Raw genomic sequence first — 26247 nt, 5'->3', positions numbered from 1 at the left:
GATGAATATATGAAAGTTTTGCATTAATTCAAAGTTTAACTGAAACCAATTGTACATATTGAATAAATTACACAATTAGTTTTTTGGGGGGAATAAGAAAAGCAAAGGTAACTTCTATTAGGCATTTGGCAAACACGTCAGATGCAAACAAATCGTCTGATTTAAATAGCCTAGTAGGATGCTGGGTTTTAATCACTTACATTATGAGAGTAGCAGGTAATAAAGATATGCAGTATTCATTTAGAAAACTGCAAGTTAAAAAATCTGAAGGCTAGCTGATTTGTTTCGAGCCCTGGTTTTTTAAATGAACAGGTCATTCCTTAGCAGCCTGAACAGATGAGTGCCCGCCTTTCTCTATCTTGAAGCAAGGGGGCAAGAGGCCAGCTGCAGTGGACAATCACAGAGATACGTCTCCTTAGCACACAGGGCTGATAATTAGCTTGAATATAAGCAAGCATGAGCAAGTTAAACGCCCGATGGATAATGCAAAGGACAGCCACTGCAGCTTATTAAGAAACAGCAAGATATGCATGCCTCTATGTAGACCCAGCATCATGCGTGCTGCCAATCCGAAAAGTAAACCTTAAGAAGCATCTGAATACAGCACATTGCAGTATTCCAGCAGAAATAAAACTGGCTTGGAAAGCGGTTTCCTAACACAAAATGGCAAAAAAAGGATAGGGTTTTCCCAATTTCGTTAATATATGATGCAGTTAGATTGTGGTCTACAAAACTAGTTACCACTTAGAAAGGAACCGGTGTGATTGGTTGGTGGGGGGCTAGCAGTGGGGAGGTTTTGGTATGGGTGGATGAAAAGGTTACTAACTTGTATCCCAGGTATGCATCCAAGGAATCTTCATTGAAGTCATTAACACTCGAAAAATTACACACAGGCAGCGAGGAATTACTCAAGAGTTTATGACTATCAATTAAGATCCTAAGATGCAGAAACCTAAATATGGGGGCCACTAGCTTTCAGATCAAACATACTGGGAGCTTCCGAATAGGACAACCTCAGTCTACAAGACCGTTTTCCCATCTAGAACACAGCTGCAGAGAGGCAATGTTAAAAAATGGTTTTCACTACCAGAGGATTCATCCAAGCAAATGATTAGCTGTGCATCTTCAACTTAGGTTCCAATGTGAACTTGCAGCAAAGCTTAAGTGATAGCAAACTACTAACTTTATAATATGTAAAAGGAAAATGAATAAAGTAGAGTGAAAAAGCAAACAATTTGAAAGCTTGGTTCGAACTAGTAAGGAAACGTTTTTATAGTACCAAATGAGTTTGATATTACAAGCAACCACGAAAAAAGTAGGGTAGGAAATGTAATGATTTCAAAATTGAATCAACGCTCACTTTGATACTATGAACAGACAAATATTTGACTTTCAATATCTAGGTCTGTTTTTTGGGACACACAAATATGCCCTAGCAAATGCCCTTTTTCCATCTTGATGACAATACGTGCAAATGTTGTAACGAAAAGGCTTATGAAAGGGGCTATACAGACAACAGTTATGCAAGCTCCTGGTGAAAAGAACACAACTAAGTATGTAAAACTGTCCAGCTAGGGTACTTATGACATTAAGATTTTGCAAGTACCCAGCTCTCTACCCAGAATACACAAGCCTGTAACAAGTTTAACAAATAACTTTTTTTGAAGCAATGATTTTTCAATGGAACCAAAAGGAAACGAAGGAGGGATTCAAATGGATTCAAAACAAGACCTCTGTAAAAATGTACATTTTTAAAATAAACATACATTGCTTTAGATACCACATTTTGAGGTCAAATTCTAGGAAAGATATGTTGCATTGCAGTAAAATGCATCATACTGTTGGTTACTGCAACTGAAAAGGTTGATCACCAATATTTTGCTGTACTCTAAACAGTTCCTGAAAACAAAAACATTCTTATAATTGTATATTGTTTCATAATGAATAGAAAATTATAAAAGCAACCGCCACTTCACTTACCTAACTGTTGACTATTTTATCCCTGTACATTTGGATCATCCTTTGACGAAAAGACTCAAATGAATCTTCTTTCGGTTCTTCAACACCCAAGCCCTCCCCTCCAGTGATTGAACCCCTGTGGAATAAAATGCAGAGTCAGCACTATTTTTGCATTATGCCTTGCTTAGGAATTACCAGTTTCCATTGGAGATATTTAACTCATTTAATACAAGGAAAGAATTAATGAAAATGTACTTCGCAAAGCACCCAAAATAAAGAATACACTTACCTAACTGGGGGAACAGTGTAGGACGCCCGACACCGAAATATACAAATAATGACAACTAAGAAAAAAAAATCTACCAGTCTATAAAATTAAGGATGACAAAGTAAGAACCACTGCCAGAATATTAATTCAACTTTGTGATGCCACCAATAGGAACAGAAAAAGCAAGTTCCTAGTAAGTTTTAATGCCTATGGCTATTGACAAAAATGTTAATACCAATTTAGAGATAATACCCAAGTTTGAGTCCCAAACATAAAAAAAAATTCATTAGCAGTTAGACCGGACATCCCTCAGATGAAAGGCAGAAGGAAAACAGACAGCTAGCAGCTGGGACTAGCATCATTAACCGACAGAGGCAGCAGGTAGCTGATCCCCACCACCTACAGGATCAGAATGAATTATGAAAGCTGCAGTGACCATGCAGCCGCTGAAATAATGAAAGGACAACCTCGACCTACAAGGCAGCGCCCTACCTGCTAGACACCACCTGAAGGGAACACTAGCAAGACTATCAGAGACGCAAAGATTAAGAATTGACAAGACGGTTTATCTGATGAGGAACTGCACACAAAACTAGGTAATATTTGCAATGCAGAGATAAATGGGTAAACTGACGTTATGCTAATGAGAAATGCATTCCTTATGTCTGCTTTATGATGAAAAGCAATAAAATGTTAAAAAAATAAAGTAACATAATGGCTCTTGCTCATAACAGGAGGCAATTGTCACTAAATGTCAAAGTACAAGACAAAAATAATTACAGCAACAATGGATTTGAATGTCAAAAGTTTTTTAATTGCGGCTGACTAGCAAAGTTAATTGCATAACGAGGCATAGCAAGAGTGCATAACACAGTGGCTGCCTGGAGGATGCAAGAGGAATTAGTCTAAGCCATGGTCAAATAATTGTAAAAGTAACGATAGAACTGCCTTTGGTATTGATCATTTAAGTAATGAACTATGAAAGTGAAACTCGCAATAATTCTGATTTAATTTATGGAAGCTGTAGTCCAAAAAAGCGTGCTGCAAAGTTGCTGCAGAACGGGCATGGTTATGTTCAATATCTATGCTTCAGTGCTTGGCACAGAGCTTACACTACTATGGAGTTGATAAAAAACAAAATACCGCTACTAAGCCCTACATTACGGTTTATTTCTTCATTATAAGGATTAACAGAGATACTTTATAAAATAAAACTGCAACACATCAGGGTAGATGAAGTGACTAATGATCTGCTATCCGATGCAAATCAAACTAACACATCATAGGGAGAGGCATCAGGATAATGCTGTACAAACACTAAACAATGCGGCGCAATCCACAATACCCCATGTCCAGAACTAGAAGTCAAGACAAAGATGCCCAGCGGCAGACAGCATTTTCACAAATACAAGGCTCTCTCAACAACAAAAGCTCTAACAACTGCACGGACTAGCTGTAGTGAACAGTGAAGGTACTGAGTGATTACCATAAAACAGTGTGTTTAGGAATGACATGTTCTTGGACTACACAAAGACAGGTCTCGTGTGATAATGCAAGGTCTTCAAATAGACACCGTCCTCAAGGACTGGTAAATCAGTTTGAGAGAATCAAATTAGCAGGAGCAAACCTATTCTACTAAAGAGTAATTAGTAAATGTCAACATGGATTAAAAAAACATTTAAAGACAATAGGTTAGCTTAGACAACAGAGAAATTATGATAGAAATCAAACCTTTTGTGGTTTAAGAATGGGGTTTGCAATTAGTGACTAAAAATTAAGCACATCCTTCCATTTATCTACTGAAAGACAAACATCGAAATTATTCCAAAATATGCAATGCAAAAATATATAAAAAGTTTAGATTAATGTTACAGACAAAAGGGATATAATAAAATATTAATTTGGATGAGGCAGGGTGTGAAACACTGGCCAAACCTCAATGTGCTTCTGAATTGACACCTTGGTACAGGATTTCACTTCTTAAAAACAGAAATCTTAAAAACAAAAAACATTGCTGAAGAAATTGAAAAACTATATTGAGATGGGTTAAGAAAACAGGCCTAAGCCACAAAGGAATGACTAGGCTTCCGCAAAGTGATTATCCTGTCGACCATGAAGAGGCTGAAATAATCGTCTAGTTACTTCAAATAATAAATCATTGAGGATCACAATTGTTATAGGCTAATTAAAAAGCGTAAGCAAAAAGAGTTCTTGCATAACAATTCCATAACGTAAAGAATACTTTGTGTCCGGGACCTAGAAAGACTATTAGCTGGTTACCTAACAATTGATTTTAAGATTATTTTTGTGTGAAAGTCAGTCAAGTGATATACAGAGGATCCCCAAATGTAGTACTGTCTTCACTAACCACATCCAACTTTTTAGATGAGCAACGATGAAAGGTGAAACAGGAAGAATTAGGAAACAATGGTTCGGTACGGAAAGGTAAGATGAAGGGCGGGGCACGTAAAAATAATTCGAACGTAAAGGGAAAGTAAAATACAGGTCTAAGAACTCGAAAGAATTTACAATTTGTTAGACCAACAAAATCATACTCTTCCAAGGTCCCAAAGGGCACTTGTAAACTCACCGCCATGTTGTTACTATTGGCCAAACGTCAGGTGGCCATACACTGGAAAAAGCAACATCCTCCTACAATTGCAGAATGGCTGAAGGCTGTCATTTACTGTAAAGACCAACTAACATGCTACTGGGAATTGATGCCAAGTAGGTCTAGGCCTAAAGATATTTGGACCTCGTTGGTGTCCTGGTTGGAGACGGGCGGGGCAGACCTCCTGAGAACTAATACTACCTACTGTGTGGGCAGTGATCCTGTGCTGCAAGTCGCAGGGCATATCTAACAGTGGTGCACTTCATACAATGGGGGGAGTTAGCAAATGTGTGATGTCATGATTGATGGGCCGTGGTTCTGACGTGTGGGGGGGGTGTTTGCTTTTTTTTTTTTTTGCAGAGTTTTATATGCGCGAACTAGACCCGAATCCAATCAGGTATCAGAGCGCTTTACATAGCACCAGTTACGTTACATGACACAAGTTCATTTTTTTTTGTTAGGCACAGGGAGATTAAGTGATTTGACCAGAATCACAGGATGTTCAGCGTCATTGCCGAGACTCGAACCCAGTTCCCCAGGTCCGTGGTTGAGCGCCCTAGCCGTTAGGCCAACTCATGATAGCTTATTCTGTATCCTGTCGGTAATCCTTTATGCTGTGTATGCCATTGGTTAACGTACCACTTCAATCGCTGCCGAACCTCCGGGTTGTCGCTGTATCAGCTGTGTCAACTCAACTTTATTCTTTCTCACTGGTTCTACATCCACCTGTGGTTGTCGGCCTTGGGATGCAGACATATAGATGTGTATGTGAATTGTTGCTTCAATTTGAAGAAGAAAGAAAAAACCCTCGCAAATGCACACCTCTTTCTGAACACCTTCTGCTCTTTCCTTCTGGAGCACCTGCGTTTTTTATATGAAAATATACAGACAGTTCATGCGGTTTCACGGAATAAACCAGCATATCTTGAATACGACAAACTAACATTTGATTGGTGGTGATGTATTTTTTGTATTGAATTTTTTACCACTGTGACCATTACTTCTTGTACTTCAAAATAATACTCAGATATATGTTCTGGCATCCACATGGAGATGTTCTATTGTTGGAGTATCAGAAATGTATTGCATCCCTTGTGAACAGTTTTATTTTTAGTAACTTGTTCCCTTAATAGGGAGTAAATCTCAATAAAGGCTCATTTGCCATATATTGTCAGTATTCCAGCCAGTTAAAAAAAATAAAAAATCATACTCTTCCAAAACTTCCTCTGTGCTTAGGTTCTGAGACCTGCAAGCAGCTGTGAATAAAGTTTCACCCTCCACATTTTTTCTGCCTCCAGCTTCTTAAGGTCCTCCAGGAACATTTGTGCCACCTCAGACAGGCAAGATGAACACAAAGGATTTGCTACTTTGCTTCACTCACAGTGAAATGTCAGCCAAGCAACATATAGGAGAATCCAGGTCCTATAAATCTGAAATAACTTTCAGCAAAGCATCAAGTACTGAAAGTATGTATCCTTCAAAACCACAAAGAAGGTTCAATAAGCCCCTTTTCCAATTGCCCGGGCCACTGACCCAAACCACTCTACTTTGTGAGGTGCAAGACACTAAGGGGATAGCGTCCATTTTGTAAGTTAAAGATATATCTGCAGAAAGGCCAGGTAACCCAACATGTGCACTGTGACTCAAATTCCCCAACATTTTAACCCGCTACCTAGGGTTAGACGAGCTCTCATCAGCCGTTAAATATATTCCTCCGTTGCCTCAGGTTATTCCTTCATCCGATGTACCGAGAGATTCAGCTACTGCACCTTAGATGTCATCCTAATCACAGAGCACTCAAACCCCCTCTTCTTACTTTCTACTCGCTCTAGGCCCCCCTCCACTGCCGCGGAGGTATTTTCTAACTTTCTACAGAAAGAGTGCAGGTTTACCATTATTTCTCAGTGGCCCCCTCCCAGGTCCCCGATAGTCGTACCAGCTTTTCTAGACATCCTATTTTTTGTATTTCTGGTCTTTTTCTTTTATGCCAAGTTACACCAATGTTGCAGTGTTCTTAATCAGGGATTAAATCTTCACAGTGATTTGCCCTTACTAACAAGCCTGACAAGTGCCTTCTTGGAGTGTATGCTCCCAACCCCAGCTCAACCAGGCTAAAAGGACGTGCTGTTCACAGCAGTGTGAGTGCAGTTTAAGTCTGCTCCACCCGCTTCTCTCACCAGGGAACCACAGAGAACCTCAGGTATCCACCGATATCAGATTGTCACTGCCACCGCTCATCAAAGTACACTGCAAGCTCTATATTCACTTAAGTCATAATATTTAGATGTAGATGGCTATCTTAGTTGCATGGGGCTACATATTTTTCTGACTACTTGCGGAGCATAGATTTCCAAAATAGTTTGTTTGTTTAACACAGCAAGCGAACAAGCAAAACACAGAAGCGTCCCTGTACTACTACTCAAGCATGAAGTAAACCCAATTATGCTTAAACAGATCTAAACTAACACAGTTTCACCTGGGACTGCACTATCATCGCAGTAATAAAACACCTTCCTCCCAACTCTGTACTTAGCCCACTGGATAGAACCAAGTACATCACACATTAGGGAATGTATGTGATAACCAATCAAGAGTAAATAGTCTGCAAAAAAAAAATGAAAACATTTCTAAAATGCGCATACAACTTCATGTGAACAAGCGCAGGCACTTTCCACTTAGAAATAATTCCAATGACTTTTGGCACAACACAAGTAAAATTTACCATGTCGTACAATAAAAGTCTGCAAGAAAAAATTAAAACAGCTTGAACTCCATCAGAGCACCCTGCCCCCAAAATAGCACCTGGCCCTCTGGAATGGAAATGGAAATGGATTTGTTAAGCGCGGTTGCTGCCCACGGGCGTCCAAGCGCTGAGTAGAAGCAGAGATGTGACGGAACAGGGAGATTAGGATTAGAGAGATTTGGCGAACAGTAATGTTTTCAGCTTTTTCCGGAATGCGAGCAAGTCGGGGTTGGAGCGAAGAGAGAGGGGGAGAGCATTCCAGAGCTTGGCGGTGTTCAGCGAGAACAGCCTACCCCCGGTCCTGGCTCTTTTCACTCTAGGAACAACTGCCAGGAAAGCATCCGTGGATCGAAGGTTCCTATTTGGGTGGTAGGGGATGACAAGATTGTTATTTATTGCTGATCCCGTCATCCAAAAAGCCCGATGCGCAATACACAGCGCCTTAAATGTCACTCTTAGCCTCACTGGCAACCAGTGCAGGCTTTTCAGTCCAGGTCTAGCTGACTGGGTTCGCGGAATCTGGAGTAGGGTACGTGCGGCGCAGTTTTGTACCACTTGCAGCTTCCTAAGGGTCATCTCAGGGGCCCCTACGTATAGAGCATTGTTTGAGTCCAGGCGGGACTGGATGAGGCCTTGTACTGCCACCTTTTTGGCCTCTAGAGGCATAAGTGGAAGGACCTTCCTCAGGACTCTAAGTAGGCCAAAACAGGTGGCGGACAGCTTGGTGGCCTGGGTGGAGAAGGAGAGCCTTTTGTCTAACCATACTCCCAGGCTCTTGACACTTTCCTTGGGGGTGGGGGAGCACCCAGACCGCAGGGCCACAAGGAGGTGAAAGGTACTGGCGATGCTGGGCCTAGGAGCATGAGCTCTGTTTTTTCTCCGTTCAACTTGAGGGAGGAGTTGGTCATCCACTCCTTCACGTCCTCTAAACATTTCAACAGACCTACCGGGGATTGCCGGCTGCTCTCTTGCGCCAATGAAACCACTAGCTGAGTGTCGTCGGCGTACGACACGATTTTAATGCCGTACGGTTCGACTACCCCAGCCAGTGGTTTCATGTATACATTAAATAGCACAGGGCTCAATGAAGAGCCCTGCGGTACTCCGCAGCTGAGAGGCTTACTGGGTGAAATTGTATCGCCGTCGAAGATCTGAAAAGATCTGTCGGCTCAGCGCTTTATCCAGCCACTTACAAATAACAGGATAATTTAATCAGCTGCATCAGGGCTCGGGCACTCTTTAGTGGACAGGACTCCTCTCTCGAAGCAATGTTCCACAATCAACTACCCAAGACTGATCTACAACAGTGAACCACTTCCTTTAAGTGAATGAACACAGCATTTAATTCTAGATTACCACGAGAGCAGATGCCAAGCCAGAGAAGTCAGTCCAAAAGGACTGGTTTACTTCATCCAGTCATCAGTTTATGCTTAGAATAAGGTTTTTTTGTAACAGAAGATTTGTGGACTACAAAATGAGAAAAGTTGCCTCAGAACCACAGCAATCAGGTTAATTTAGAGATACTAAAAAGTAACAGGAAAGAATGGAATTGTCACCAACTTGATATCGTACACCCAAAAGAAAAACACATTTTGGAACAGAAGCCAAATTACTGATCTATTAGGGAATTAAACATTTCTGCTCTGATGAACAAGTTATGTATTTCATGATACACAATTAAATTGATCAACTAAGTAAAAAAGCAATCTTACCACGATATAAAATGAGATAAAGCAATTAGACCTGTGCTGATCTCCTTGTTGGAGAAGGAGTCTGCTGGAGAAATAACTGGTTTTACGAAATGTGTGTAAAGTTCTACCAAGTTGTGATTTTGTAGTGGGAGGCGAAGTATAAAAAGTAATTTTTATTGACCTCTTCTATTGTTATGAAGCTATTCTATTAAAAAGCTTTCAAAATGACTTACAAAAATGGTAAAAAGATGAAGGTGCAAGAGAGTTTTACACTAACTCGCTCAAGTTACAAGGAGAAAACGAACATCTGGCTCTGTGGTGTAGCCATGCTTGATAACACCAGATTGATATCTGCAAATTGCACTGGAAACAAAACCTACTGAGCACAATTTGATTCCAGTTTCCCAATTTCCATCCTTTAATTTTCTAAAATAATTTTAGCCTTTCAACTGCTTAACCAGCACTAAGCCCACTAAAGAAAACTGTGTTAAGTGCAATATGCGTTAGATGAGTAACTTCTTTTGATTAGATTTGAATAAAAAAAAATCTGTGTGTCTTTGTGCTACTGTACACATAGTGCTTAATTTGTAAAAGAATGAGCACACAGCTCTGAATGCCACGATCGGTGTAATAAGGTGTCAGCACGCCGAATACCGAGGCTGCGTAGTCCAGAATCCACCTCAGGCCTCTTTAATCCACCACAGTAGACTCCTTGTCCCTTTATCACCACCTTGCAGGTTCTTGTCTTCTCCCTTTGGGAATGCCTTTTCATTTCTTTTCCTTCTCCTTTCCGGTTTGTTTTTCTCTCTCTTGCCAAGTACCAGTCCCCAAAAATGAGTGCCGGTGCCCACCATCGGCTCAAATTAAGCACTGTGTACACACACGACCCCATATCAAATGTGTACAATAAAACCCCTGAGGGCAAGAAGTGTGTCAGTGGTGTCTTAACTTGAGACACATAACTACAGAGGCTCAAGAACAAGTGGTTCACCTACTGAATTGGACTATGTTCAAATATGTTAAGCAGCATCCAAATAAGTTCAAGGAAAATACAATCGTGCAATCTGAAAAACTGTTGCATGAAGGAGGTTAAAAAGGAGCCTTGTGCAACCTTTGATAATCTAACTATTCATATCCAATAACTAGATGTTGGGGAGAAGAGACACTGGAGAGAAACAAGCCTTCAATAGGTTACACCCTACTTGAAAGATATATTTTCTTTAACCAGACATCCAATAATAGATTGTCAAAAAACCTTAAGACAATACCATAAACTGTTTTTCAATAACGTGGAAGCTGAACAGGAGAACTTCAAAATTAACCTTTTTAAACAAAGGACAGTATCCAGTAACATGAATGGATCTTGGAAATTGTTTACAAGACATAGTGATTTCAAAATCCTAAAATATTTGAGAGACAGATGTAGTAATTAGAAGACACCTAAGAAGAATATAAGTAAGCCTACTTAAACCACAGAATCATGTTCTCCTACAATCCAATCTAAAAATATATCACACACATTCCTTGCTATTCTAAACACCAGTTTGTTGTTAGCCGTATTTAAAAATGTGTTTTACCAAGAAACATCCAAACCATCTCTGCTCAGATTAAGAAAAATGTACTTGAACTGTATTCAGACTTGTACTCTCCAATAAAGGCAGGTATCAAAAAATTGACGCGAAGCTGAAAGGCAATTAAACAGGAGTTGTCCCTAAACGAATTGTGTTACAAAATTAAATAATAATCATGAACTTTGTTGAAGGATTAAACAGGAACGCAAATTTCTTTTACTATTTCAAACTCCGTACCGACTGCTATACCACAACAAGCAGAGTGCATGCCATTTGCAATCAAAATTCAAGAACAAATTTTCATTTGTGCGATTCCATGAGAAGCAAATTATTATATTCCCCCGACAAAAACACGAATATGTAATAAAATGACATTCCTACTACATACACTTTGACGGGCTCTTTGATTCCAGCTCCCACAGTACCAAGACCTTGCCCTTCTTGCCATCCCATCTTCTGCAGCATCTTAAAACCCACATTCACGTCTGTGATTTTCTTATCCTCATACACTAAATCCTTTGGTTTTGGTACTTTCTGTACAAGGAGAAAAAACATTTAGTTGCTATGTACATTTGAACATCTTAAACTGCAGAGAAATCCTAAAGTTGAATTTCAAACTCAAGCAGCATGACAGGAAACTTGTTTGCGATTTACCTTGCACCAAAGTAAAACTAACTAATTTGTCTGGCATGTGCAGCTACATTATCAACATTTAAGAAATGTCAGTTTTATATTTACAACAAAGAAGAAAAGTTACTCACCAGGAACTCCCGTGGAAAGTACTAGACAACATTTCAGGAAAAAATACATAAATCACGGACATGCGTTTGAGGTCATCTCAACCCTCTAGTCTATGGTCTTGAATGATTGGCAGATACTTCAAAGCAAGGTTTGGGTTTGCCATGCTTCGTGAAAAGAGTGTAGACGCAGATGTAGTCAACAATGCATTGGTCCTCAACATCAAGACCGTATACAACCCGTTCAAGCTTCAAGGAAGACATGGATGATTAGGGATTGATACTGCTGAGTGGTGTTAAGACCTGGATTACAAAAATATTAAGCTGAAAAGAAAGTTAACATAATACTGACCAAGTTGTTGAGTTCCATTTCACCATCAGGGGCACCGAAATAATACAATCACTAGGACAGACCCGCTGGGACCAGCGATAGAAGTACGTCTGATGCAATTGAAGCATTACAAAGAGGGGACCCACTAGGAATGGAAACAATTCCATACACAGGCAAAAACACTAGACAAGTATGTGGTTCTGTAACAAGCCTAACATGGGAAAATCATTTTGGACAAAATTAAGTTTATGAATCAAAAGAACCCGAAAGTTTCAAATAGACAATTGTAATAATCTAATCATGACGAGCTAAGAATTTGCATCACGAGAGGAATGTAAAACAATCATAAGATGTGTTTCAAGATTCAAAGCTTAAAACAGAAGAACAATTGTTACTTACCTGTAAACAGGTGGTTCTCCAGTATTGGTGTCTTTCATAGATTCACATGCTTGAATATTCCCCGTCGTCGGAGTGGGAGTCCCACGGTAAATAATATAGCAATATATACAGCCATAATATATATATATATATACATAAGTAATCATATAAAACAGAGATATAAGTAAGTAATAACATCAAGAATGTCCCTATATGAAATTTCCATAGAGATACATGGAAAGAGAAAAAAAGACATTCGTAGTCTATCTCTGTCATTATGTTAGTCCGAACTCCGGCCAATCAGGCGCCAGCTCCTCTCTAGAACCTTCTCCTCAGAGCTCCTCACCTCAGATTTTCGTAGCACCATAGTGACTCAGAGTGTATGAGGAGAAGAGAGCCTCTGAAGGGAGGAGGGAGGGTCGCATGTGAATCTATGAAAGACACCAATACTGGAGAACCACCTGTTTACAGGTAAGTAACAATTGTTCTTCTCCAGTATTGGGGTGTCTTTCATAGATTCACATGCTTGAATATAGAATAGCTAGCAGTAACAATATCATTGTTTCCATGATCACACAGCTTCGAAATTGTAATGACAATCAATCTTCTTATGCATATGACAGTACTGAATAACTGTAACAGTATAAATGCATCATTATGTCAATTATAAATGGAAACAATATGGAGGAGGGAAGGAAGAGGCTCATCTTATTTAAAAAGATTGCGAAGCACTGCCTGCCCAACTGCAGCATCCTCCTCGTTTAAAGTTGTCAAGCAATAGTGTCTTGTAAACGTGTGTCTGCTCGACCACGTAGCTGCTCTGCAGCTCTGATGCAAAGGCACTCCAGCAAATAAAGCAGTTGAGGAAGACATTGCTCTGGTGGAGTGAGCCCTCACTGGTGACTGCAATGGCTTGTTTGCCTTTTGATGGCAGAAGACGATGGCAGCTGAAACTTAACGTGCAATAGTTGGTTTCGTCACTGGACGACCTTTGTGAAAGCGTCCATAAACTATGAATAGTTGATCAATCCTTCGTAAAGCAGCCGTTCTGCTGATGTAGAATGTTAAACCTAGTTTCACATCCAGGGAATGTAATCTCTGCTCCGTAGGAGTTTGCGGATAGCAAAGAAAGTTCTTAAAATCACTGGTTCGTTAATATGAACGTCTGAAGGCACCTTCAGCAAGAAATTTGGATCTGTACGCACTACTACAGAATCTGGTTTGAACTGTAGGAAAAAGGTGGATTTATTGTAAATGCATGAATGTCACGGACGCGACGTGAAGACGTTAGCGCCCGAAGAAAAGCCACCTTCCATGTTAGATACTACAACTCGACCTTGTGAATCGGTTCGTACGGTGGTCTCATTAGTTGAGCCAATACGATGTTCAGATGCCACAATGGAGGAGATTTACAAAATAACCCCTAGACGAATTGATGGATAATCCTTGAAGAAACAAAAGGGAAGTTGAACCATCCTGACGGAAACGGAAAATTGCCGCCAGAAAAAACCCCTAAAGGTTGCATGAGAGAAACCCGGAGTTAGCTAAATGCAAGAAGAACGGTAAAAATTGTTCTGGTGTGGAGTGAAAACGGGTGCACCCCATTAGATGCACACCAGTGGGGAACACTTTTCCACTTTAATTTGTACGTTTTCACCGTAGAAGGAGCCCTCGCCTGAGCTAAAATGTCTCTACAGTCCTGTGGAGTATCCAAATGGGCAAATTCACAGTGCTCAGGTTGCAAGCTGATAAGCTCAGTGAGGAGGGATTCGGATGACCAATTTTCCCCTTGTCCATCGTGAGTAGATCTGCACGAGGCTGTAGAATGATTGGTTCGGATTGAGACAATAGGAGTAGTTCTGAGAACCATGCCTGCCGAGGCCAACGGGGGGCTATAGAAGTAGATGGCAAGGTTGCCTCCGCATCTACCACAGAAACTCGAGGTACGAGTGGGATTGGGGAAAGAAAAAACGTAGTCAAACAGATCGTACCAGTCCATCAAAAGGCATTGCCCAGAGATCTTTTGTGGGGAAGCCAGCTTGCGTAATCACGGCATTTCCGGTTCTCTAGTGTGGCAAAGAGATCCAGCTGTGGGCGACCCCATCGTTGAAATATCCTCTCTAGAGTTGGTTGATGCAACTCCCATTCATGGGTCGATGAGGAGGACCCGCTCAGGGAATCCGCCAGGATATTGGATACCCCCGGTCGATTAACTGCTGCATATCGTGATGCGATGGTTGATAGACCAATCCCAAATCGACTGAGCTAGTCGAGACAGTTTCGGAGATTTTATCCTGCCCTGCTTGTTTATATAGTGCATGCAGGTTGTATAGTCTGTCTGTATCAGGACTGATTCTCCTTGGATTAAAGGATGAAAAGCTTTGAGAGCCAGCAATATATAGCCATGAGATCCAACCTGTAGAAGTGCCAGGTTTTTTTTTTTTTTTTTTTTTTTTTTTTTTTTTTTTTTTGACATATTGACCATTTTCCTTTTATTGATAAAAACCTCCAAATGAGCACCCCATCCTTCCAGAGAGGCGTCTGTTATTGTCATGTCTGGTACCATTGTCAGAAGAGAAATGCCTTCCGTTAGATTTAACAGTTGCGTCCACCACCTTTGCGCCAACTTCATCCGATCTGTGACGTTTACAACATCGTTCAAAGAACCTGTAACCTGGCGTTCTTGGACATCCAGTACTCCTTGGATGGGGCGTGTCTGTAATCTGTAATGAGGGATCAATGCAATGCATGATGACGCCATTTTCAGAAAGGACTTCAATATTCTTACAGAAACGGGTCTTTTTGATCTGATAAGGGTTACCAGTCGGAGAATTTTTTGAAGACGGTCTTGGGAGAGAAGTGCCCTTGCTGACACTGTGTCTAAAGTTGCTCCCAGAAAATCCGTGCGATGAGAAGGCAGTAGATGGGACTTTGTGGTATTTATGGAGAGCCCTAAGGCGCGAAACCACCGCCTGTCAAAGATGTGTGTGTTGTAGAAGTTGAACTTTCGATTGTGATTTTAGGAGATAGTCGTCCAGAAATGGAAAGATCTGAACACCCTGGAACGTAGGACGCTACCACAGGGGCTAGCACCCTTGTAAACCCTCGAGGGGCCGAGCGCAGTCCGAATGGTAAACTTTGAACTGGAAAATCCCCTCGACCCACTCGAAAACGAAGAAATTTCCGATGTTGTCGTAGTATGGAGATATGTAAATATGCATCTTGGAGGTTGATTGTTTCCATGAAATCTCCTTGTGAAAATAATCGCAAGATCTCTACATGCGTTCGCCTACGAAAAGAATGTTTCTTTAGATACCTGCTGAGAGCCCTCAGATCTAGAATGGGCTTCCATTCCCCCTTCCTTTTGGTGATAAGGAAGAATCGGGAATAAATCCTTTCCCTCTTTTGAAATCTTGGTACTACTCCTATGGCTCCCTTGTGTTATAGAAATTGAACTTGTAACAGTTCTTTGATATGAGCCGGTGGCAGTCCGGTAGGTGGTGTGGGTGGAGGGAATTCGATGAACTCCAAAGTGTGACCTCTTGCTATAATTTCCAAAACCCAACGGTTCCTTGTATGGAGGACCATTGAAAATAGTACCGATAGATTCGATCTCCAATTTTCTGGGACTGATGGAAGTCATGTCTCTTAGGAGTGTAACCCTTGTAAGAGGATTTTCCTCTGTAAGTCTTGGAAGACTGCTGTCGAGAAGTTTGCTGTTGGTTAGAGGAATATCGGTTTGAACCCTGGTTATAAGGTCGATATTGATTGATTCCTCTTCGAAAATAGAGGTGCCGCGTCCGCGTGCACCCCGAAAGGGTTGTTATCAAAATTGCAATGTGCCCAGAGAGCGAGCAGTATCTGTATCTTTCTTTATCGATTGGAGAGCTTCATCCACCTGATCTCCGAATAAAACCTCTTCTTCGTCATATGCCATGGTCTTTGACGGTTCCGGCAGTTGCTCAACTAGTGTTGACATATCCGCCCATACTTGACGGTCCTAACGACCCAGGATGGCCAAAGCATTAGCCGCTCTCACCATGGTGGAAGCCATCGAAGAGAATTTTCACCCTATGGCATCCAAACGACGTCGACCACGATCAGGTGGTGCAGTGATCGTAGATGCAGGGTTTCTAGCCCGGCGTTGCTCTGCCTGTGTGACTACAGAATCTGGCTTCGCTTGACCAGTGAGGCACGCTGGTGCTCCTAATGGTGATTTGTACCTTTTTCTCCAATCAAGGCACCCGTGCTGGAAGACTATGAGGCCTCCATAATCTTTTTGCCTTCCTCCCCAATAAATTCGATTATAGGGATTGTATGTGTTTGTTTAACAGGCTGATCTTTGAAATCGTACAGGAAATAATCCTTCGTTAATTTGAACGTTAGTGCTGTCCTATCCCTTAACTGGTGGAACTTGCATATCAACAGGTGGTGAGTCACCAGGTAGCACCGGAGAGGGAGATGGTGTTTGGGCATGATAGTTATCCCACTCCGCCATACCATCATCATCATCATCAGCATCGCCACCATCATCGAGAATCTCACCATCCTCCCTGTCCTGAGGAATTTCTTCTTCTTCTTCAGTATCATGAGGAGGTACTGTCCGAGTTGAAGAATGTCTCAGCGGTACTGTAGGTATTACCACAGAAAGTATTGGAGCCGGTACCGGTTCCGATATAGTTGTTGGCACCACTGGAGTAAGCGGAACCACAGACACTTGTGGTGATAAAGGAAAAACCGCCGATTATAGTTGTCACAACCGATTCAGCTAAACCTTCTTCTGAATCTTGATCTGAGTCAGTGGTAAAACAATGGTTAAGGAAGGCGGGAATCCTCCACCGATATAACTTCACCCGACCTTTGTCAAGTACTCGGTGGTAATGGTAATAAAGGAACAGCAGCAAAGGACGAAGTAGTCGCTGTATATGTCGAAGAGATTTGGATTTTTAATGACCTCTGTGCAGAAGTCGTCTTTTTTAAACCCTTATTTTTACCGATGAGACTGCAGTCAACGGGCTCTGAGGCATAGAAGGCTATTGAAGAGATCTTTGTAGACGGAATCGTCTACGGAACCATCGTCGACGGAAACCACCATCGAAAGATTCATTGCCGATGGAACCATAGTCGACGGAACCATCGTCGACGGAATCATCGTAGACGGAATCACCGTAGACGGAACCACCGTAGACGGAACCACCGTAGACGGAACCACCGTAGACGGAATCACCGTAGACGGAATCACCGTAGACGGAATCACCGTAGACGGAATCATCGTAGACGGAATCATCGTAGACGGAGCCACCGTCGACGGAATCATCGTCGACGGAGCCATCGTCGACGGAGCCATCGTCGACGGAGCCATCGTCGACGGAGCCATCGCCGACGGAGCCATCGTCGACGGAGCCATCGTCGACGGAACCACCGTAGACGGAACCACCGTCGACGGAGCCCCCGTCGACGGAGCCCCCGTCGACGGAGCCCTCGTAGACGGAGCCCTCGTAGACGGAGCCCTCGTAGACGGAGCCCTCGTAGACGGAGCCCTCGTAGACGGAGCCCTCGTAGACGGAGCCCTCGTAGACGGAGCCCTCGTAGACGGAGCCCTCGTAGACGGAGCCATCGTAGACGGAGCCCTCGTAGACGGAGCCATCGTAGACGGAGCCATCGTAGACGGAGCCATCGTAGACGGAGCCATCGTAGACGATGAAGCCATCTTTGAAAAAACTGGAAAGTTGAAAACCTCACTAGCCTGAGAACTATGTCTCGTGGGCGACACAGCAGTATTCAAAGAAGAAGAAGTGGCAGATGTCATAGTCAGAGACATTTTCTTCTTTTAAGGAAGGAGTAGGTAACTCCTGTACACTACTGCGTTTTGAGGCTGTGTGGGAACGGCCAGAAGTAAAGTTTTCTACCTCAGAAAATTACTTCATATTTATCCTTAAGTCTCTGGAGCCACAACAAGAGACGGCCTTCCCTGTCTTTCAGAGTTTTTGTAGAAAAAATTCTACAGAATTTATATTCACCCACTTCATGGTAGGGTAAAGACAGTAAATACACTTACTGTGTGGATCTTCTGAGAATAACGTAGCTTTCCACAAAAGAACAAGGTCTAAACAAAGACTTCTTACTTGAAGTCATCCTGAAGAGAAAAAACTGAGCAGAGCTCAGGGAGACTCCCTTTCACACGACGTGCGGTAGAAAATCTGAGGTGAGGAGCTCTGAGGAGAAGGTTCTAGAGAGGAGCTGGCGCCTGATTGGCCGGAGTTCGGACTAACATAATGACAGAGATAGACTACGAATGTCTTTTTTTCTCTTTCCATGTATCTCTATGGAAATTTCATATAGGGACATTCTTGATGTTATTACTTACTTATATCTCTGTTTTATATGATTACTTATGTATATATATATATATATTATGGCTGTATATATTGCTATATTATTTACCGTGGGACTCCCACTCCGACGACGGGGAATATTCAAGCATGTGAATCTATGAAAGACACCCCAATACTGGAGAAACGAACTGCAGCCATGCCAAGCCATGGTCAGCGCAGAATCTAATTTGAGATCTACGATTTTGATGGGTTAGTAGTTAGTAATGTGCATGGATCCAGTGAGCGTTAAAAAAAAAAAAAGTATTTTTTAAAACGGATGAGTATAGCGAGGAGACAACTCTTGGGAACGGAACCCCTTGCTTAAAACGCATTGAACGGGTTGAATGGCCCTAGACTATCGGGTGCTTTAAAACCTTAGATGAAACTAAATGACAGAAAGTAGTCAGAAGAATAAACAGACAACAAGTTACTTAACCCAACGGAGGGAACTTGGGGCAGCAGAAAGGGCTGTAGCAGGCTAGAATCAAAGATAGAAGTCATCACTGCGGAGATTTGGTTAAAAAAATAATGTCATCTGTAAGATCACACTGGGCATATATTCCTACTGACTAAAGTAACAAGCATTGGCATAGCCAATAGGTCTCGCTTTTGGAACCTTATAAGTATTTAGTTATGCAGCACAATAACCTTGGTGCAACAACATCAACTGTTGCATGGGTAAACACTTATAAGGTCCCCAAGGAGACCTATTGGCTATGACAATGCTTGTATTTTGTTCTTGCAATGCTGGCAACTTTTTTCTGCATAATGATAATAGACCTTAGGGACTTTTCTTGCAGTTTTATATAGCGCACATTTGATTCAGTGCAGATTGCAACAAAATGCCTATTTTGCATAACAGTTTACATCGATCAACACATGCAAAAAAAAAAAAGATGTGCATGGGCTGTTCGGAACAAAAACACATTTATTGCATCAATTCATCAGTGCAAATGTTAGTGAAAAATTGCATTTGTCTGCATAAAGTTATGTGCCAGTCCCTTGCTTTTGGGACCTTATAAGTGTTTAGCTATACAGCACAATATGCAACAGTCCAAGGTGAAGCCTGAAAAGATAGAAAGTGGGAACCATAGGGGAGAAAAATCAGAGCAGGAGAGGACAGGGAGTGCAAACTAAGATAGAAATGAGAGAAAGAAAACTAGGAAGACAGAGGGACAAGGAAGGGTTGAGAAATAGATACAAGGTGAAGAAAGGAGAGAAGTGAGTTAGACAGAACAAGAAATGAGTGAGGAAGAGTAACGGGCAGAGACTGAAGTTGAAAGAATACAAATATATAGAAAGCAGAATGAGGAGCGAAAGGGAAACGAAGCGAGAAAAAGCAGGAATCATAGTTCAAGAGAAATATAAACGGCATGATCATGGACAAACAAGTGCGCAAAAAAATGTGAGGGCTAGAAAGCAAAACAATAGTTAAAGAAACGAGATGGAAAGAAAGTGAACTGATAGGTTGAGAGGGAGAGAAAGAAATGGAGGCAGAAGGAAAAACGGCAGCTAAAGAAAGAGAAAGGAGAGGGTGAGAAGAGAAAACCAAAACTAGAGGGTAAGAGAAACGAGAAGGAAAGAGAAATACGAGAGGGAGAAATAAAACAAAACCAGTGATTTTTGTGCAATACTTTGTCTCCACACAAATCATACAGAAATCCCTGTGTTATGAAGCTGCTTCTTGGCTGTGAAAAAGATGCTGTTTTTTTCCTGATGAATACAGATGGCTGCAGCGGTTAGAGGAAAGCATTATGGTTTAGGTTCACAGCTCGACGTTTCATGCAGTGCATTTTTTCCGTCTACTGTATGAAGATGGCAGTACACGTGCTGCCTATGCGAGACCTAAAAAGTGTGGATATTACTTTTGGACTCAAGGAAGCATGTCTGGCAACCCAAGCGGCTATGTATACACAACGAAGCCTCCAACAACTAAGGAGGTGGCAAAAATGAACAGTGATGGTTTTATTGGAGTCGTGCAAAAGATATGAAGAGAAAATATGTGCAGACGGAACTTCCATAGTCCTTAGCGAGAAAATCATATTGCGTGGGTCCGTGGTATAAATAAGGGCCCTGTCCGGTTCCCCGTGAGCCAAGGTCAGAATATGAGAGGGGGCGTGGGGGTACCACTGATTTGGTCCCATGAGGAGAAGGATCACGAGAGGTGTTCAGGACTCTAAATGCTGAAAAGATGTAATGGCTGTAGAAGTGCATTTAATTGTTTAAAAAAAAAAGAGGGGGCATTCAACGTAACATATGTTTGTTTGCATTTTGGCTTTCAATCGAGAGCAAGTTTAGCTTTAGAGTGATATTTCTTGAAGGAAAAATCTGTTTAAAAGCCATTGCTGGTCGAATGCCTTTTCTAGACAAGAGTGACATCGAGATTCGGTGGAACAATTTTATTATTTCAGGTCAGGACAGCCGGCGTGGTTCAGTTTGCAAGGTTTACTACAATTTCCTGTGTTTGGCAGTAGAATTCGTTTTTTTCTTTCTGTACTTGTGAACTCAGCTGTGTTTGAGTAATTTAATAAAAACAGCACAACCAGTAGAACTCAACAGCATCCAGCAGAAACTGTTTTAACTTATGATGTATAAAAGCAAACAAAATGACTGACTTGGAACAGTCAGACTGGTGGCAGCACGGACGCACTGGGAGGATGTGAAAGCACACCGGGAGAGCAACAAACGGAGAGGGAGTGTAACAGGAGCAGCTGCACATACACTCTGCAACATTAAACAAGCATTGGCAGCACCTATGCACTGGGGAGGACGTGAAAGCACACCGGGAGAGCAAAAAAAAAAAAAGAGCGTGAGTGTAACCAAGGACGTGAAAGCACGTCGGGAGAGCAACAAACGGAGCGGGAGTGTTACAGGAGCAGCTGCACATAAAAAAGCTTACCTATATACACAACAAAAACCAGCATAAAAACACTAACACCAACATGCAAGTTCAGAGCTCGAGATAGAGATAACAAGCGTGCGCGAAAAGCACTGGCCGCCGAAAGTTAAAGTAATCGCGATGCACTTAATTACCAGTGACTGAGAAAAGACAGATGGCGGCTGCGCGCGATCACGCGCACATGCATGCAAGCTTGAAGCCAGCAAAAGCCTCTGGTAGCACTTTGAAAAACCCCTTACTAAAAGTCGAGCAAGCAGCACATGCGCTGCTCTAGGCTAGACCTAAAAAGCAATTCAATTGGAGGGAAGAGAGAGAGACTGGAAGAGAGAGACTGGAAAAAGAAGATTTTGTTTACTGCATCTTCTCAATATTTGCATTTACAGTCAAAATTAAGTAAACATCTCATTTTTGTCCATTCCAGTTATTCGAACAATAAAAACTTGGCCGCTAGGGAGAGCTTCAAATAAAAATAAGATGGAATGAGTAGCTCTGGCAGGGAAGAGTTAACCCATCAATAGGTGATCAACAGTTTACAGAACTACCTTGTATTGCATCTCCTACTGGCAGATCTGACATCCATTTACTACCAATTATCAGTTTTATTAAAGCACAGAAGTGTTCTGACAGGTACAACTAGGATTCAGAAGTAACTTAAAAAACAGTAAAGAATTTAAAAAAAATGTATACATGATCTTTCTGTATACATTATTTCAACAGACCGCTTACTTACCTTCTTGTTTGTTCGTCCCTGTGGCCTCTCATAGGCAATTCTGACAGGGTCGTGAACTAAAATTTAAACCAGACAGATCAGATCTTCGTTATTTAACATTAAAAAAGGGGATATAAAATATTGCCACCAGTAATGCATAATTTACATCAAGTCAAACTTTTAAAAGGCAGGCATTTGGAGCTCACAAAATCAGATTACTTTCAACTATATTTGCAATGCTTACAAGAAATTTCAACTTGGCAAAAAAAATGTGTGCACCTCATTTTTTAATTTTTTTAGTTTTTCGTTACTTACCTGTTGACAACGTTGGTTTCTTTTTTAATGTGAGGGAGTGGCAAGTTTTTAACTTTAACATACTGAATCACAATTTTCAAAACTCCTCCACCTCCTGGAATAAGCTTTTATGCTAGCACGCGCTATTTTAAGAAAGTCAAGGGTTTAAATGGAGTAAATTGGCCATACAATTTAAGGACACCAGTGCTGTGATCCTTGGATGTCAACAGTAAACATCAATATTGTCAGTAGCCACTGACTGCTCCAGGGCCTCATCTTGTAAAGAAGGATGCTTCACACAACTGGCAGAGCAGTGCTTGCTCAACAGGTTCTGGACAGCCCTGGTTTATCCTCAGTGAGCTCAAAGATAATGGAAGGCCACTAAAGGTGTTCCATGTAGTGTAACACTTTTCAACTGCAACATCAACCAGCTGTAAGTAGACTGCTTACTAAACCGCCCTTGTATAGGTCTATCAAAGCCCCATAATTAAGGTCCTTTGCGATGGATTGTCTATTCCGACATACCAAATATAAAAAGTCAAGAAAAAACGTTTCATATTTTCAGAGAGCCAACGGACCTCAAAACACCACTTAAAGGGTAAGAAATACATAAGAAGAAAATATTTCACCTATCAGGGACCTGGCCAATTTCTTGTAAAAAAGACAGCAGTGAGCACTGCTGTTGTAGACTGTCCATTATCATATTTAAAATCTCACATTAAGGTATTAAACTTTTGTGATAACATGAATCCAGAAACTACACCCTCTGCACTGCACTAGCATAACACAAAACGTGTGGCAACATTCAGGTGCTTTTTATTGTTGTAGGACAACAAGCTCTGGATATCGCCATTGGAATCTGTTACACCAATGGCACCAGAGGTCATTAGACTAAAAAGAGATAGGGGTTTTTGGATCACAGCACTCCTCGTAGTGTGGCCTCCACTGCAAAACGTAACCTTGAGGAGCTGGAATAAAAACTGCTGGCCAGCCAGACTTTATTGAACAAACTGGTCTGAAGTAAAGAAATTAAAATCTTCACATAGGGATGTTCCAGAAACCGCTTAGGGTCTCCACTGGCAAATTTAAGGCCCTGAAATAGGAAGGACAGATTTAGATTTCACGAGGGGGTAAAGCCAAACTACAATGGTATCGGAGAAGGAGCAAAATGCCCCCCTTCCCAAAAATTTAAAAAATAAAAATTAAAAACTGAAATGAGAGCACATTTTAAAGCTGTTGATGGTGAGCTTACTGGGAGGGCTAAGCAATGTAAAATACTTTTATCCCAACAGAATGTTCTTATAAGGGCTGGAGAGCACCAATATTTAACCTGGAATTTTTCATGTTTCTCTACTCCAAAGTACTTGCTTTAAGCTTGGCCTGCACCTAAAACTTGTACCAGAGGGATCTTTGTACTTCTCTAGCCACAAAAGAGCAGCATGATTAAAAACACAATGGCACATGTAATACACCTTACTAAGGAGAGTTGTTGCGACCAATGGTTAACTACAGTGAAAAAGTAAGCACGGAATCTGCTCAAAGAACGTGCCTTGCACAGAGATGTTATGTAGTGCATAAAATACAAGAGTGCATTCAAAAGAGAAGTGATGCAGAAACTGAGTAAGAAACACAAAAATGGTTTCTAGATTCAAACCAGGGAACCTGCGCAACCTCAATAAATCCACTACCTCCATATGGTACGTTGACTAAACCATTATACGACAGACCAATATTTCAATATGGCTCTAGTGATAGAGAAACAGCCATCTATCCCTGCACCGCACTCGACTTGTAGGCATTGATTTATGTGGTTCCGTCGACACTTCAGCTTTCGAAAACGCGATATGTCTTATGAGATACTGCACGGCATCCTGACCCTTTTGGACACAGTTTGGCAATTTTTTAATGATTTTTCGACCGTGAGATGGAATTAGAACCACGAGATATAAGCATTTTACTCTAACGACAAAGCTTGAAAAAGTTGTGGGATACTACCCATGCTGCGACGAATCACGTGTCGGCTGCCATTGTTTTAAGAGATCTTTCAGCCTGGAGACATACAGGAATAAAGAACAGGAAACATCACCTGCATTGTTGATATTTGTACTTACTGTGGTACCTTGATCCATCATTTGTGAAGTTACTGTTTGGACGAGTGCTGGGGAGTTGCATATACACTTTGGAAGTTTTTGATGACCGTGGTCATGAATATTTAATTTTGGGGAGGTCAGTGGTTCTCCCTACCCTGCGAGCACCGTCACCCAGATATAGATAACTTTATTACTTATTAGTGAATTTCTTCTTCAAAGAAGACATTAAACTGTAGAAGCGTGGAGGTACTATTAAGACAAAAGAGTGGCACAAGAAAATAAGCCAGTGTGAACAGGAACAAATGCAGTGAAGAGCTATGTTCTGCCACCTAAAACTCAGAAATGGGAATGATGTACGGAACGGATATCTGAATTTCAGAAGGCAAGGTTTGTGCACTCAATTTTTCCACATTCTGGCGCCCGCTCTGGAACGTATAAGCCTGAAGACATGGTAGTGGAACAGAAATTAATGATCAAGTGAAGGCAATAATCCTAAAATAAAATTAGAGATAAAAGATGGGAACATATATTTTTAAGGGCTTCCCACATATCAAAGCCCAAATAAAATAGCGATCCCCAATAAAGCCATATTAAGCATTTAGTAGGCACTTTTGCAAGAAGACTTGCCTTTCAAGTCCTCCACCAGGCACACCCTCTTTGATGGAAGCATTCCAACCTTCAGTGCTCCAACTCTCTTCCTTGGGAGCGAAGCAGGAGCAGGAACAGACGTAGTAGATGTCGCCTGCGAGACATCAGTTAAGGCCATACTTTGCTTCCATTCACCGAAGGCAGCCTGTGGCAAAACAGCTGCCATTTGTTCAAGGAGCTGGAAGGGTTGTTTCGCCAGCACACTGGTGCCTGCCACTTCTGGTTTCTGATCCTGAGTTTCTGAGGCAGAGCCCGGGGTTGACTTGGAATCAGGAGATGGCCGTTTTGAAGCGCCGGGTCCTGAAGCTTTCTTTTCGAGCGCCTGATCTTTACTGTCTGTCTCTGGTACTTTAGAAGCTTCTGCGAGCGCTTGTGCTTTAGCTGCTTCTTCAAGGGCTAGTCTTTCAAAATAGTCATCAGGTATGCCCATGGCTCGACGAAACTCTGTAATCTTCAATTGATAGTATTTGTAAGCAGGACTATTTTTTGCATGTAAAAACCTGTGAAACAAACAAATTATAATTAAATGATTGAGCTTAATACTGGTACTCAAAGCCCATGTGTTATCCACAATTAACTTCTTATACCCCAAGGGTCAATTTGAAACTGCTCCGAAATGTAGACGTCTAGAAGTGTGCAGCAAGTACCACACATACAAAGCAGTCAAAAACAAAAATCACAGGTAAAGGAGCAGATACTCCAGTCAGAGGCCAAATTCTGCTAAAAGAGTATTAATGACTGGCTAGCAGGATAACCATGCACCACTGACAAATGCGGACCAAAAAAGTTTAACTATGTGCCCGTGACTTCCACAGACCACTACTGGATAAAACTGTGTCCACTACTGTTGGAAAACAGGCCCAGACAAATACCACTACTGTCAGAAAACACAGTGCCCTTCTCCAACATTATACCCTGTAATATAACATTGCAGTTTTTACTAA

General features: G+C 41.6%; 1 protein-coding gene across 1 annotated transcript in view; it reads right to left on the bottom strand.

The window, feature by feature from the left end:
• LOC146772275 (SURP and G-patch domain-containing protein 2-like) overlaps positions 1-26247 on the bottom strand; it is a 48192-nt gene that overhangs the window by 5579 nt on the left and 16366 nt on the right. Inside the window, exons 7-10 of the mRNA XM_085639885.1 lie at positions 25283-25803; positions 22293-22348; positions 11232-11377; positions 1981-2095 (exon numbers count right to left, since the gene is read on the bottom strand). Of these exons, the coding sequence (XP_085496011.1) occupies positions 1981-2095; positions 11232-11377; positions 22293-22348; positions 25283-25803 (838 nt within the window). The remainder of the gene's footprint in view (positions 1-1980; positions 2096-11231; positions 11378-22292; positions 22349-25282; positions 25804-26247) is intronic.

This window comes from Triturus cristatus, chromosome 12 (assembly GCF_964204655.1).
Source record: "Triturus cristatus chromosome 12, aTriCri1.1, whole genome shotgun sequence".
Taxonomy (NCBI): Eukaryota; Metazoa; Chordata; class Amphibia; order Caudata; family Salamandridae; genus Triturus; species Triturus cristatus.
The sequence above is the reverse complement of the archived record's forward strand: the minus strand, read 5'-3'. Positions and strand labels throughout refer to the sequence as shown.